The 15595-nt window shown below is 39.8% G+C and overlaps 1 protein-coding gene across 2 annotated transcripts; it reads left to right on the top strand.

Annotated features, from left to right (window-relative positions):
* The first annotated feature begins 21 nt into the window (after positions 1–21).
* Positions 22–11445, top strand: LOC135516344 (palmitoyltransferase ZDHHC21-like). Of its 2 annotated transcripts, none has more exons than XM_064940585.1 (8): positions 22–307; positions 829–1029; positions 1116–1214; positions 1707–1818; positions 2186–2324; positions 3063–3179; positions 4498–4541; positions 4814–11445. In XM_064940585.1, the coding sequence occupies exons 2-8, from the start codon at positions 876–878 to the stop codon at positions 4956–4958; spliced, it is 810 nt and encodes a 269-aa protein (XP_064796657.1). In that variant the 5' UTR covers positions 22–307; positions 829–875; the 3' UTR covers positions 4959–11445. The 2 variants fall into 2 exon arrangements, with proteins under 2 accessions (XP_064796657.1, XP_064796658.1); XM_064940586.1 differs by having other exon boundaries at positions 865–1029.
* Positions 11446–15595: the final 4150 nt, after the last annotated feature.

Raw genomic sequence — 15595 nt, forward strand, 5'->3', positions numbered from 1 at the left:
GATGGGTCAATTACATTTAGCTTATGAAAGTGCTTTTGAACTTTGAATATACTTTTTACGAATAGAAATAGGACTGCCATAATAATGTTTTTGGGCTGGCAAAAAATACATCTCCAAAAAAGTTCGAACGCAAATCCAATAGGTGGCAGCAGAACTCCTATTTTTGACGGCATGTCATTCATCACAGTGTTGCTGCACCTCCACAAAAGTAGCCACTAAATAATTGAACTGTTGTGCTCGTGGAAAAAGAGCGATTGTAAGTGGGTATCCCTCTGAAGTTTTGCAATACACATTGCCAGCTTAATAGGTAGGTGGAGTAACTAAAGTAATGTGATATCTACATTTTGAGCGGTTTATGCTATGCAGGTCTGACGTTAGTTATTTACAAATCAAGTTAAATTTCTAGGAAGACCAAGCCCAGCTAGTTAGCTAGCTAACGCGGTAGCTACCTGTCAGAATAGCTAGCTAGCAAGGTACAGTAGCTGGGCCAACATGTTTAATGTTTCTACATTCTAGTATCTACCTGTCTGCTTGACATGATCTACTTTAAGAAAATCTGTAGCTAGTTACTAAAGTGTCAGTATGTAAGGTACAATCTGAATGTTTAACTTGTGTAGTTGTGGGTGTGTGTATCTAATGAGACGTGTTGTGGGGGGTGTACCCTATCATAATCACACACCTCAGGTAAAAGTCAGAAGAAGTGTATGAGAAAGTGAGATAGAATTGACTGTAAACTCAATGGTTATTGAGAACAGCCTTACCAGGTCCAACCTAACCTATTGATTAACTCTGATCATAAGCTCTAATTTAGCAATCTTTTTTTTCCAGGGAGGTTATGACACATTGTCCATCTGTGTCCCAAAGTGACAGGAGCCATGAAGCTTCGGCTGCACTTTGTGATGGACCCCATGGGCTGGTTCTGCATCAGTATGGTTTTCGCCATCTGGCTCTACAACTCCTTCTTCGTCCCCAAATTGGTGCTACTGCCCCATTTCTATGAGGGGAATATCCCTTGGGCCTTGGTTGTCAGTGAGTATTAATCCCACAGACCAGGTGTTAGGTTTGCTTCATCAATGACTTTGACTGCTGTAGTCATCCTGTACCTCTCCTCCTAGGTTACTACTTTGCATCAGCCCTCTGTTTGGCTGCGCTTTTTAGAGCTTCTACAGCCGATCCTGGCCGACTCCCACCCGATCCCCAAATCCCTCACTCAGGTAATTTGACATTCCACAGCCTCTGTCACAAATACTGATATATAATATAAACTGAGTGTACAAAACTTTAAGAACACCTTCTCTGTCCATGACACAGACTGACCAGGTGAAAGTGATGATCCCTTATTGATGTCCTCCTCAATCAGTGTAGATGAAGGGGAGGAGAAGGATTTTAAAGGCTTGTGGCAATTGAGGCATGGATTGTGTGTGTGCCATTGAAAGGGTGAATTGGCAAGGCAAATGATTGTGTCTTTGAATGGGGTATGGTAGTAGGTGCAGTAACTTTATGTTTAGAACTGCAAAGCTGCTGGGTTTCCTGTGTGTATCAAGAATGGCCCACCACCCAAAGGACATCTGGGGACGGGGGGTGTAACTCAATATTAGGAAGGTGTCCTTACTGTTTTGTATACTCGGGAAAAGGTCCACTGATATGAGGTTTGTTGCCTGGGTCATGGAAAAAGTATAGATTTTGACATGGCTACTTTGTTTCAGAGCGAGAGCAGTGGGAAATGTGTACCAAGTGCAACACGAGGAGACCAAAAAGGTCCCACCACTGCAGTCGTTGTGGCCATTGTGTACGTAGAATGGACCACCACTGTCCATGGTAAGGCTTCAGAAACTTCTATCACTCCCATAGGACATTCAGCTAAACAAGACAGCTCGTTCTGGGGGGGACATTTAGAATTTTCTGTTGCATTTAAAGAGCTGACGCGGATATTGTCAGGGTGTCTTTCACTGAACCGGCCAAGAGAGGGGGACAACTGCACAGTAGTTAGCGCTACACGTCTTCTCTAGCAGCACCCCCAGGATTGCCACATATTTTAAAAATTGATAGACAGTTCATTGAATGGTTTAGGCCTACATATCTGTTTATCTTCTTGGGAAAATGTGCTTGATATTTGCCCAGCTTGTAACCTAGGCATTTGAGCAGTCCTGTAAAATGTATTTTTCTCCCTCTTGTCTCCTGGCAGGATCAATAATTGTGTAGGGGAGGACAACCACTGGCTCTTCTTGCAACTCTGTTTTTACACACAGGTCCTCAGTTTGTTCACCCTGGCTCTAGACTTCTGCCAGTTCTATTACTTCCAGCCCTTGACCACATTGGACCAGGTAAAGTCAAGAATGAAAAGTGAGCTCTTTAACGCTAAACTAGAAAGAACATTACGTGACAGCTTGGTTTCATGATTATATATTTTTTTGTAATAGCAATCACAAGGAAGAATTTCATCATCAACGATTTGGATAACTTTCTAATTCAATTCAAGATTTTCCATATTTCCTTGGAAAGTGTGTAATCAAGCTCTTACAGATAACTACCTGCCATAGCCCTAAAACCACTCTCCCTTCTATGCCTTGATGATTAACATTTTTAATAGAGATGTACATGTACACATTTGCAGCTAAAAGCTGAATTGCAGCATACACAGGCCTACGTAGGCAAATAAATAATACGTAGGCTAATAAATAAAACATTTTTACTGCTATTTCAGATTTCATAAAACCTTTTTCACAGTTAAGCAGCATTGAGCAGACTCACAAATTAGGGCAGGCATAGGGCTGTAGTAATATGTGTCAGTGAGAGTAGGGAAGGTCCCGTTTGACTGGATCGGGTAGATATGCAACAGAAATTACCTCGTCTCAGACAACCATGTGCTGTTTTCCTGGGATTTTGCAAGCTTCTGAGCAAAGAATATGCAGAGATGAGACTCCAAGGTTTGTAAGTCCATGTCTTTACATGCAGCGTAGGAGGTGTAGATAGGCGGTATGCTGAATGTGTGAAAGGAATACGGGAGTATGTACATGGTGCTGTGAAGTTGACTTTGGCTTCTTCTGGTTGTACTCTCACAGGAGGCATTCATGGCACGTCATGAGCTCGCCCTGATACGAGTGTCTGCGATCATGGGTCTGGTGATGATCGGAGGCATGAGCAGCCTCTTCTATACTCAGATGGCTGGCATCCTGACAGTGAGTCAAATCTCTCTCCTGTTTATTTGGATCTCCATTAGCTTTTGCAGAAGCAGCAGCTACTCTCCCTTCTGTCTCTTGTTAGAGATTGTGGTCAGAAAATGGTAGTCAAGTAAATATCAACGTATTTGTTATGTATCAAAGTAGCATGTTATGCACTGTTTACACTGCCCATTTCATGCAACCTAGTTCTTTTCTAATTCCGATGTATGCCAATCTGCCTCAATTCCATTCCCTGGGTATGCTACTCAATCCAGATTCTTAGCTATTGTTACTAGAGTAGTGGGAATATTAGGATGTGTTTGTGAACTTTACTGTGTCCTTGACTGTCATGACTCTTTACCAGATGAGCCCTCACCTTTACATCCTGGATTGACAGGATATAATGCACCAGCACCAAGGTGTAATAGACTTAACAGCTTACATGTGAGCCCAGCTGCGTAAAACCGTCTTATCTGGTCTGCTAAGTCTTTATTTCTATTACTGTCCCTCTGGGTAAACGTGAGTCCTTCTCGTAGCCACACATACTTTTTCTACTTGATGACATTAAGGGATTGGGGCCTGGAAGGCCTAGTTAGTTTCGTACTTGTCTTGTTGCACAGACCCATGAACAAGCTTAGTAACAGATTTGGTGATTGGCCAGATCCCTACACGTCCAGGTCTCAATGTATGGGTGCATGCCACCAGAAGCCATAGGTTATTTTCAGACAACAAATCCTAGGGTAAGGAAGGGAATTGCAGGATGTTGATCAGTTGTTTGTTGTTCACAGAGAAAAACAACCTTTCAGGAATATGTTAAGATGATAACAGCATGTTAACAATTGACAATAACTATGGATAGTCATGTGCTAGTTAGGCTATTTTCTTGTTGATTAAACACGTAGAAATGTCCTTTTCAGAAAACAACTTAATTTGGAAACCTGGGCCTCACAGCACGGGTGGGCGGGTGCATTAATGTCTCCTAATTAGCATGTGGTGTGTTATCTGTTTGGTGTCGCGCTTTGTGTGTAAGGAGTCCATTTGAGGAGATTTACCTGGCTAATTAGTACACATGCAAATATATATTCCAGGACAGTCTGTGATCATGCAAACTACATTTTAGTCATTTATCGGACACTCTTATCCAGAGTGACTTACAGGAGCAATTAGTGTTAAGTTCCTTGTTCAAGGGCACATCGGCAGATTTTTCACCTTGTCGGCTCTGGGATTTGAATCAGCAACCTTTTGGTCACTGGCCCAACGCTCTTAGCCACCCTACTCAAGGATGTGAAATCTATCAGTGATTAAACTTTGTTCCTCTTGTGTTACCGCCTAACAGGACACCACCACCATTGAGAAAATGTCTCACTTCTCAAATGAAATGTAAGTAGCATGGGTTTGTTCCTTTGTGCTGCCTTTGATACAAGGGACAAGAAAATAATTTGCCGGGCTCTGTGGACAGCCTCTTCAGGTTCCGATTTTACTTATCTGATTGGACACAATTTGTCCAGCTAGTTGACAAGTCATTGCAGTACCATTAAGTTGAATTTGGTGTTCCACAAGATTCAGTGTTGGTACCTCTGTTTTTCCATTTTGGGCCCATTCAGACTTGAGATCTGTGCGCACGCTTGTGCACATTATTTTCTCTTTCACAGAGTCGGGTCTGGTGGTGGGTCAAAGAAATCCTGGCAGTGGACTCTGGCCGAGGTGTTTGGCACTACCTGGAAAATCCTGTGGTTCATCCCGTTGAGGAGCAGGCAACCACTGACCTTTCCCCACCACTTCCGCAGTCACGTGTAGATAAGTGGAGCTCTGTCCCACTTCAGTCCAGACGGCAGGCTGCCATCTCCGACAGAGAATACACTATGCACACTCAGCACCCCCCACCTGCCTTCACCTCCATGTTTTGTGCCATCTAAGCTGATTAGTAGTATTGGTTGGCCAGTGGATACCTTTTCGTCTTTTCCTATAGGAATCACATTGAAAGTGCTTGAAATGAGTCATAAACTCCTCGACAGTTGAAAGACATTTGACCAAGTGCAACCTAATGCCCTCCCTTATACTTACTAGGGGCTCCATTGTGCTCTGTTGTCACATTGAGGGAACCACTTTAAGGGGACATTTATTTTTAAAGGGAACTTTGACAGAAGGGAAATCAATAAGAACTACAAGTTGATTGTAGTGCCATGTAGACCTTCAAACGCCACTAAATGCTAACTCTAACTCAATAGCCAATAGACAGCCAATTAAAAAATATGTATAATTTGTGTCGCCTTCTTGGGACTCATGGTCCATTCATGTGTCATAAATCAACAGTGTTTCTGCTGTTGTCTGGTGGGCTGTGGCCTGTTGTTTTCAAGATAACAAAATTACATTTTTAGTCTGTCTCCCAAGTGGTTTGTATACTTGCCTTTTTACAGAAGGCTATACAAGTAATTATTTTGGTTAGAAGTTGATATCAAGTGGTGGACATATTGGTTTGTGGATTGCTATAAGAAAGAGTAGTTCCATGATTGAGCTGCATTCCATAATGATATTGTAAAAGTGTTCCTTTGCTTGACTTTTTTACCCATATTTTTTAAAGAATGTGTTATGATGCTCCTACCAAAAAGAAGTGCCACTAGTAACACCTGATTTGAACAATGTTATAATGCCTAGTACAGAAGGCAAACTTAAAGTTGCCATGAAACTTTATTATGTGTCGCATCTTTGATAGTTGCTCCATAAACCTTTTTATGAAGGGTTTGAAGGAGAATTTACTCACCTGGCTAAATAAAGTTATAATATGGTTCTACTATGGTTCTACTATTAATATATTATGCACTGAAGTTGCATTTTTGCCCCCCCCCCCCCCATTTTATAATTGGAATGTGATACAAAACGAGAGAACGGTGGGTTTTAGGACCGTGCGATGCCTCCAAGCAGTCGGGTTGGTTGTTTGGAGTGTTTATCAGACTTGATTAAAAAAAATATTATAATAATGCCCTCCCCCCACGTCTAAAACCCAACGTTGTGCCCACGCCACAGATATATGGTAGAGACCGGCAATGAAGGAGACCTTTGCTTGCAACATGACTGTCTGTCATGCATAATTTTGCCATAAACTAGCATGACGCCTAATAATATCTATAATGTCAGCCTTATGACCATGTTACGCAGGCCTTATGACTGTTACGCAGGCCTTATGATAGTATTATGCAGGCCTTATGACAGGGTTCAAGTAAAGCGTTACCCAACTATCTTACTGTCAAAGTTGGTAGTTGAATTTCTTAGCCGTCGCAACTCAGTTGCACTGTTTGTTTCTGTAGTTCAGTTGGTAGAGCATGGCACTTGCAATGCCAGGATAGTGGGTACAATTCCCGGGACACCCGTACGTAAAATGTATGCACACATAGTCGCATTACCATCAATTAGACAAACATCACAGAGTCTTTGTTCATCCATTTTAAAAACACTTTTGCTTGTTGCTTTTTCAAACCTCCACACTGCCTAAAGCCAAATGATTTAACCTTACCAATGACCACAGACTAAGACTAAAAATGTCACAATGTCACAGTGAACTGTATCAAGATTCATTTCAGGGTATAGCAAATAGTTGTATTTATGTTTATTTGCTGTTGTACACTTGGTTGTAACATTGTTCATAAATCCTCCTCCTACTTCTAAATATGCACTGATATACTGTACCTCTGTGTATTTCTTTGTACACATTCCACCTTATTTTTCTACTCAAGTTTTATTTTGTTTTTATGTACATGTTTTAATGACTGTTGAGTCGATTACTTTTGATAATTTGAATGTATGATACTAACTTTGACTTTTCTGTACCTAGTGTGACTTAATTAACCCTATCAGTCCCGAGAACCCAACAAAAATTTGATTTAAATGTATCTGCATGTACAGCCCTTATGTTATCAGGGCTACAAGTAGAACACAAAACAATTTGACATAAATAGTTGCATTCATGAGTTTTATTGACAATTGCCAAAAACCAACAAAAAAAGTCAGCCAAAGCAAAAAGCTGATAAAAATGAATTCATATGAACGCTGTTAAGTGCAGAAATTGTTTGCTCACTGGGAAATTAATATCCAACTCGTCAGTGACAACTCTTTGGAGTTTGATAGCAACTATGAGCTTGTTACAGTAGTATAGACACTATGTCCTGGTATTTCCTATGATCTTCTATGTAGAAGAACCCCTTAGCTTTTAACGACTTGTGTAGCATGTGGGCAACACAGAGCAGAATATTTTACACGTGCGTGTTCGTAAAAGTTTCGGCTTTTCACATGCAGCTTTCAATAGTTTTTATAGCTCACACCATTTGGACTCATTTTTGCAAAAAGAACCGGTGCGAGCCCCCTCAGGATCCGCCCTTGTCTCATAACACAGCTCTAGTCAGCCCCTGTTAATCACACAGACTAATGGGGTCTACGGATGCAGAAGAAATAGATTAATCCAATGGTGAAACCCAGAAGTCTGTAGCTCAAACACACTATGTTTAAAAGGGTCTAGAAGTCCAAAACGCTCCAGCATTACGGTGAGACTCATTAGGTTAATGGAGTCTCAGAACACTCTTTATGTTAGTATCTTATTGTTTTCATGTTAATTGTGAGTACAGCTGCTGTCAATTGTCTGTCATATTTGTCTTTTCCTTGATTGTTCGTAAATGGTAGTGGACACTGAATACTTTATTTTTTATAACAATATTGTCTTTAATTTTAATTTCCTGGTTGGTATTGTGTTGATTTGTATGTTGATTTGTATACTTCATACTTTCTTCATCATATAGGATGCATCATATATAGTATAAGGGGAATGTTAATGTTGCATTAATGCAAAGTACATGTTTTTTGTTTACACTTGAAGTATCTGTCAATGCATCGCCCATCACCAGTAGGAGTTCTACCAACAACTGTCTTGAACCATATATGTATTTAAAAAAAATCTTTGTTAACACTACATCAACCGTTGCTTACAGAATCACCAACCTACTTTGGCGTCTAACAAGGACCTTTTGTGAGGATCTGTATCCTCACTATGTCCCTCAAGGCTCAGTGCTGAGTCCCCTGCTGTTCTCCATGTACAGTGCCTTCAGAAAGTATCACACCCCTTGACTTTTTCCACATTTTGTCGTGTTACAAAGTGGGATTCAAATTTACTTAATTGTCTTCTTTTTTTGTGTCAACGATCTACACAAAATACTCTGTCAAAGTGGGGGAGAAATTATACCATTTGTTAAAAATAAAAAGATATATAATAGAAAATAATAATAAAAACGTAATATTTTGCTTAGATAAGTATTCAACCCCCTGAGTCAATACATGTTAGAATCAGCTTTGGCAGTGATTAGAGCTGTGAGTCTTTCTGGGTAAGTCTCTTAGAGCTTTCCACACCTTGATTCTGCAACATTTGCCCATTTGATTATTTTCTGAATTCTTTAAGCTCTGTCAAATTAGTTATTGATCATTGCTTGACAACCATTTTCAGTTCTTGCCATATATTTTCCTGCAGATATAAGTCAAAACTGTAACTCAGCCACTCAGGAACATTCACTGTTTTCTTGGTAAGCAACTCCAGAGTAGATTTGGGCTTGTGTTTTAGATTATTGTCCTGCAAAAAGGTGAATTAATCTCACAGTGTCTGGTGGAAAGCAGACTGAACCAGGTTTTCCTCTAGGATTTTGCCTGTGCTTAGCTCCATCCCATTTATTTTTTATATTTAAAATCTCCCCACTCCTTAACCATTACAAGCATACCCATAACATGATGCAGTCACCTTTATGCTTGAACATATGGATACTGGTTCTCAGTAGTGCGTTGTATTGGATTTGCCCCAAACATAACACTTTGTATTCAGGATAAGAAGTGAATTGCTTTGCCAAATGTTTTGCACTGTTACTTCAGTGCCTTGTTAAAACATGATGCATGTTTTGGAATATGTTTTATTCTGAGCAGGCTTCCTTCTTTTCACTCTGTCAATTAGGTTAGTATTGTGGAGTGACTACAATGTTGTTGATCCATCCTCATTTTTCTCCCATCATAGCCATTAAACTCTGTAACTGTTTTAAAGTCACCATTGGCCTCTTGGTGAAATCCCTGAGCGGTTTCTTTAATCTCCGGCAACTGAGTTAGGAAGGACGCCTGTATCTTTGTAGTGACTGGGTGTATTGATACACCATCTAAAGTGTAATTAATAACTTCATCATGCTCAATGTCTGTATAATTATATATTTTTTTACCCATCTACCAAGACGTGCCCTTTGTGAGGCATTGGAAAACCTCCCTGGTCTTTGTGGTTTTAATTCTGTGTTTGAAATTTACTTGCTCGTCGAAGGGAATTTACAGATAGGACCTTACATATAATTATATGTGTGGGCTACAGAGATGAGGTAGTCAATGAAAAAAAATAATAATAAAATAATAAAATAAAATAATAATAATAACCACTTATTACACACAATGAGTCCATGCGTCCCTTGTTAAGCACATTTTTACTCCTGAATGTATGTAGGCTTGCCATAACAAAGGGGTTGAATACTTATTGACTGAAGACATTTAAGCTTTTTTATTTTTTATTAATTTGTAAACATTTCAAGAAACAGAATTCCACTTTGACATTATTGGGTGTAGTGTGTAGGCCAGTGACACAAAATCTAAATGTAATCCATTTTAAAACCAGTCTGTAACAGAACAAAATGTGGGAAAAGTAGGGGTGTGAATACTTTCTGAAGTCACTGTGGGGGCCAATTCTGACCCGACCCTCCCCTAACTTAATCACTTGTGATGGTGTGTTGTCTTCTAGCACTATGTCATGTAATGTACCAGGACTGCTGTAATCATTGGCCTTCCTACTACTGCACTCCATTATGTGCCTTGATGTTGGGATTTTGCACTTTTTATTTTAGTAAGGAAATTGGCATTTACATTTGCCATTGACATGGATCTACTTACAATGTTTTATTTTTGTTTAACCTTATTAGAATCAACTTTTAATAACTTGCTCTAGATAAGAGTACCTCTTGCTTAATGACTAAAATGTAGGAAAAACTAGGAAGGAGAGTCCACGTTAAGTCTGTTGTAGTTTTAAATCTCATTTAATTGGCCTAGATGAGTCACGCAGGTTCAAAGATAAACTTTCTTATGTTCTTCTTGCTCTTATATTTAAAAAGAAAGCTGTAATATCTCACGGTTAGAGATTTCAGCTTGAAGGACCAACGTTGTACCGACTCGTACGTTTTGCTATTTGATTCTCATTAGGCCCTTTTTTGCGGCAACCACTTTTCTTTCTCTGTGTAATTAGGGAGAATGCATGTGTTGTGCATATGGCATTTATATATTCTTAACTGTTGGGTAATGAATTGGACTCTAACCGGACATCAAAACAGACTTGGGGATGGATTAGAATTTATAGAGTCTTGAAGCTTAATAAACTTTTGTCCCCAGGAGGTTGCAATAAGACAGTTAAATTCAATTCCATCTCAATTACTCTACTCAATGCTGATGTCTCCATACGAAACATAATATACATATATATATTTAAAGGAAATGTCTCTAAGATGTTGATGGGCCACCTATACGCCATTATAGTTTATTGCACTCATAATACATTTACTTAACAAAAATATAAATGCAACAATTTCAACGATTTTACTGAGTTACAGTTCATATAAGGAAATCAGTCAATTGAAGTTAATTAATTAGGCCCTAATCTATGGATTTCACATGACTGGGCCAGGGTGCAGCCAAGGGTAAGCCTGGGAGGGTATAGGGCCACCCACTAGGGAGCCAGGCCCAGCCAATCAGAATTAGTTTTCCCCACAAAAGGGCTTTTTACAGACAGAAATACTCCTCAGTTTCATCAGCTGTCCAGTTGACTGGTCTCAGACAATCCCGCAGGTGAATAAGCCGGATGTGGAGATACAGGGCTCGCGTGGTTACACATGATCTGCGGTTGTGAGGCCGGTTGGACGTACTGCCAAATTCTTTAGAGAAATTAACATTCAGTTCTTTGGCAACATTCCCGCAGTCAGCATACCAATTGTTTTGTGACAAAACTGCACATTTTAGAGTGGCCTTTTATTATTACATTTTTTTTTATTGTTCGGTTCATATATCTTTTGGGAACATGTGAGGAGAGAAATAATGTGAAGTTAATGTACAAATGTTGAATATGAATTTATCTGGGTTATAATATATACATTTTATTTGACCATATGTTTTAATCATGGGGAATATAAATGCTGCCAAGAGTTATTATCTTGTATTAAATAAATGGTGTAACAAAGTCCTGAAATGGGTTTTATTGTTGTTTCTTACGTGATCATTTCTGTACAGCAGGGGTGGTCGACTGCTCTTCCTGGAGAGCTACTGGGTGTGCAGGCTTTCACTCCAACCCTGCTAAAACACACCTGGTTCTACTAATCACTTACCCAATCAGGTGTTGGAATAGGGTTGGAGCAAAAGCCTACACACCCAAAACCTTTGAGGAAGGATAAACATAACAGACCTCTCGTCTTGGTCACACAATGTGTTTCCAGTCTCTGCTGGCGATAATGCCCTCTCCTGGCCATTAACCCTTGTACTTTCAGTAGAACAGGCTGGCCATTAACCCCTGTACGTTCAGTAGAACAGGCTGCCATTAACCCCTGTACATTCAGTAGAACAGGCCGGCCATTAACCCCTGTACATTCAATAGAACATGCTGGCCATTAACCCCTGTACATTCAGTAGAACAGGCTGGCTATTAACCCCTGTACATTCAATAGAACAGGCTGGCCATTAACCCCTGTACATTCAATAGAACAGGCTGGCCATTAACCCCTGTACATTCAGTAGAACAGGCTGGCAATTAACCCCTGTACATTCAATAGAACAGGCTGGCCATTAACCCTTGTACATTCAGTAGAACAGGCTGGCCATTAACCCCTGTACATTCAGTAGAATAGGCTGGCCATTAACCCCTGTACATTCAAGCTCTTAATAAATGTCTACATCATTATGACCTTCCTGGTTATTTAAATGAAGTATACATAAAAATAGATCATGTAATTCTCTATGGAGCTGTTATGTCACATTTATGTAGTGGTTATAGGTGTGTGATGTAGTTATGACTGACTATTCACTGTTTGAATGACTTCTTATGTAAGATGACCATGGTGTAACTATGTTGTCCTGAAATTCAATAAAATAATATGTGGGTCCTCCTACATTGTCCATTGTCCCTATCCCCCAGGTCTAAACAACTCCATGAAGTGTTCATAATGTGTGCATGATCCGTCAATTTAATTTATGCCACCATTGTTGTCTTCCAGATGATGTAAACTGGCAACATGTATGGCACACGTTCCTGCTAACTCTGATGACTTGTGCCTTTTGGATGCCCCAAGCTAAGCTGACATTGGGGCAATTTCTGTCTTTTAAATGTACAAAGTTAAATGTTTCATACTTAGTGTATGGGTACTATTCTCTAATCCAGTGACATTACAATTACAATTTACCTTAATGTTTTATTTCTTCTGACTTCTTCTGACTAAATCTTACCTTTTTGTTTATTTCTAAATGTCTTATCCAGAGCGATTTAGTGAGTCCATACATTTCTGTCCTGGTCCCCCATGGGAATCAAACCCACAACCGTGGCGTTGCAAGCGCCATTCTCTACTGACTGAGCCACACGGGACCAGACAAATCCCTTTGCGAATTAGTATTCAGATATTGACGTGGATTTTTAAAATGAACCAATTAAACTTTGGTGTAACATTGATATTGAAACATATGCTATATAACCATGCTTAGACATGTCCACGTACGTTGTGTATGTCTGAGTGAACAAACAAAGTCACTAATGAAGATGGGCCTACATCTTACCCATCACGAGTGGTTGATGCTAATGGCATATTTCTTTAAGTAATTAGATGTTATGAAAATGTTCTACCTAGAGTCCATGTTAAATGATTTCCTTAATCTCTGGTCCTGCTTCGTCAAGTGGACTAATTAAACAAGTGGGCCACCTGTTACCAGTACAGGAGAGGACATCTGGCTGAACAAAGGAAACAATTATAGGCTTGATATAAACATAACTAAAGCGTGGAGGATGCCAGCCGTGTCTGTGTAGAGCTTTATTAGGAGTATGATTGGAGGCATTACTGCCACAATTGGCTCTACTCCATTTCACCAAACCTAGACTAGGATTAAGTATGTGATAGACATGTTGTCAAACATCTTTACATTTTTTTAGTTGGTAATTAATTGCAGACAGTCTTTTTTAAACTTCAGGTCTCCTTGTTTCCATGTGGGTCATGTTTAATCCAAGCCTATAGGACAAATGCGGAGCAGCAATCTGTCTGCTTGCCACATAATTATGGCATAGAAACGGCTGGTGATACTTTGCCAATAGATTTTATGATGTGCTCTTTATTTCCGTTTGTAAACAACAACAAAAATTCCAAAACATGTACTACACATAAAAATGTATTTGCCAGTTTAATTGATCTACAATATGCATCTAGTAGTGTGTTGAAATTGCCTTAGGACATTCATTATATTTCCAACAATGTTTTATTAATTCTTACACAGTTATCTTCAAACAGAGATAATCATAGCCAAAACAACCAACATGTCTCATCTCTATAAAAATGAAATATTTTGTGCCTTCTCACATAAGAGCAACCATATAGAACTTTCTATGGCCAGCATGAATGTCAGAGGTTCAAAAGTATATCCACAAACCTGCATACTTTAAAATGCCATGGCTACTTGACAGAAAATGTGTGATTTAGTCAACTGTTTTTTATGTAGGAAACCATGTTTGCTTGATACCAGTTGCTTTGAATCACATTCACTGAGGTGCAGTAAAAGGTTCTGTGGTTCTAAAAGTGGGTTTTCTATCTCAATACTGTCTCCATTAACGGGCGGTTCTAAAAGTGGGGTTTCTACCTCAATACTGTCTCCATTAACGGGCGGTTCTAAAAGTGGGTTTTCTATCTCAATACTGTCTCCATTAACGGGTGGTTCTAAAAGTGGGTTTTCTACCTCAATACTGTCTCCATTAAAGGGTGGTTCTAAAAGTGGGTTTTCTACCTCAATACTGTCTCCATTGACGGGTGGTTCTAAAAGTGGGTTTTCTACCTCAATACTGTCTCCATTAACGGGCGGTTCTAAAAGTGGGTTTTCTATCTCAATACTGTCTCCATTAACGGGCGGTTCTAAAAGTGGGTTTTCTACCTCAATACTGTCTCCATTAAAGGGTGGTTCTAAAAGTGGGTTTTCTACCTCAATACTGTCTCCATTAACGGGTGGTTCTAAAAGTGGGGTTTCTACCTCAATACTGTCTCCATTAACGGGCGGTTCTAAAAGTGGGTTTTCTATCTCAATACTGTCTCCATTAAAGGGTGGTTCTAAAAGTGGGTTTTCTACCTCAATACTGTCTCCATTAACGGGCGGTTCTAAAAGTGGGTTTTCTACCTCAATACTGTCTCCATTAAAGGGTGGTTCTAAAAGTGGGTTTTCTACCTCAATACTGTCTCCATTGACGGGTGGTTCTAAAAGTGGGTTTTCTACCTCAATACTGTCTCCATTAACGGGCGGTTCTAAAAGTGGGTTTTCTATCTCAATACTGTCTCCATTAACGGGCGGTTCTAAAAGTGGGGTTTCTACCTCAATACTGTCTCCATTAACGGGCGGTTCTAAAAGTGGGTTTTCTATCTCAATACTGTCTCCATTAAAGGGTGGTTCTAAAAGTGGGTTTTCTACCTCAATACTGTCTCCATTAACAGGTGGTTCTAAAAGTGGGTTTTCTACCTCAATACTGTCTCCATTAAAGGGTGGTTCTAAAAGTGGATTTTCTACCTCAATACTGTCTCCATTAACGGGTGGTTCTAAAAGTGGGTTTTCTACCTCAATACTGTCTCCATTAACGGGTGGTTCTAAAAGTGGGTTTTCTTCTTCGATACTGTCTCCATTAACGGGCGGTTCTAAAAGTGGGTTTTCTTCTTCAATACTGTCTCCATTAAAGGGGGGTTCTAAAAGTGGGTTTTCTACCTCAATACTGTCTCCATTAACGGGTGGTTCTAAAAGTGGGTTTTCTTCTTCAATACTGTCTCCATTAACGGGCGGTTCTAAAAGTGGGTTTTCTATCTCAATACTGTCTCCATTAACGGGTGGTTCTAAAAGTGGGTTTTCTACCTCAATACTGTCTCCATTAACGGGTGGTTCTAAAAGTGGGTTTTCTACCTCAATACTGTCTCCATTAACGGGCGGTTCTAAAAGTGGGTTTTCTATCTCAATACTGTCTCCATTAACGGGCGGTTCTAAAAGTGGGTTTTCTACCTCAATACTGTCTCCATTAACGGGCGGTTCTAAAAGTGGGTTTTCTATCTCAATATTGTCTCCATTAACGGGCGGTTCTAAAAGTGGGTTTTCTTCTTCGATACTGTCTCCAT

Source organism: Oncorhynchus masou, chromosome 27 (genome assembly GCF_036934945.1).
Source record: "Oncorhynchus masou masou isolate Uvic2021 chromosome 27, UVic_Omas_1.1, whole genome shotgun sequence".
Classification (NCBI taxonomy): Eukaryota; Metazoa; Chordata; class Actinopteri; order Salmoniformes; family Salmonidae; genus Oncorhynchus; species Oncorhynchus masou.

Coding starts and splice junctions, on each gene's coding strand:
- LOC135516344 (XM_064940585.1), top strand. CDS start 876: ATGAAGCTTCGGCTGCACTTTGTGATGGACCCCATGGGCTGGTTCTGC. Junction 1,215..1,706: donor TCCCCAAATCCCTCACTCAG/GTAATTTGACAT, acceptor ACTTTGTTTCAG/AGCGAGAGCAGTGGGAAATG. Junction 1,819..2,185: donor ATGGACCACCACTGTCCATG/GTAAGGCTTCAG, acceptor GTCTCCTGGCAG/GATCAATAATTGTGTAGGGG.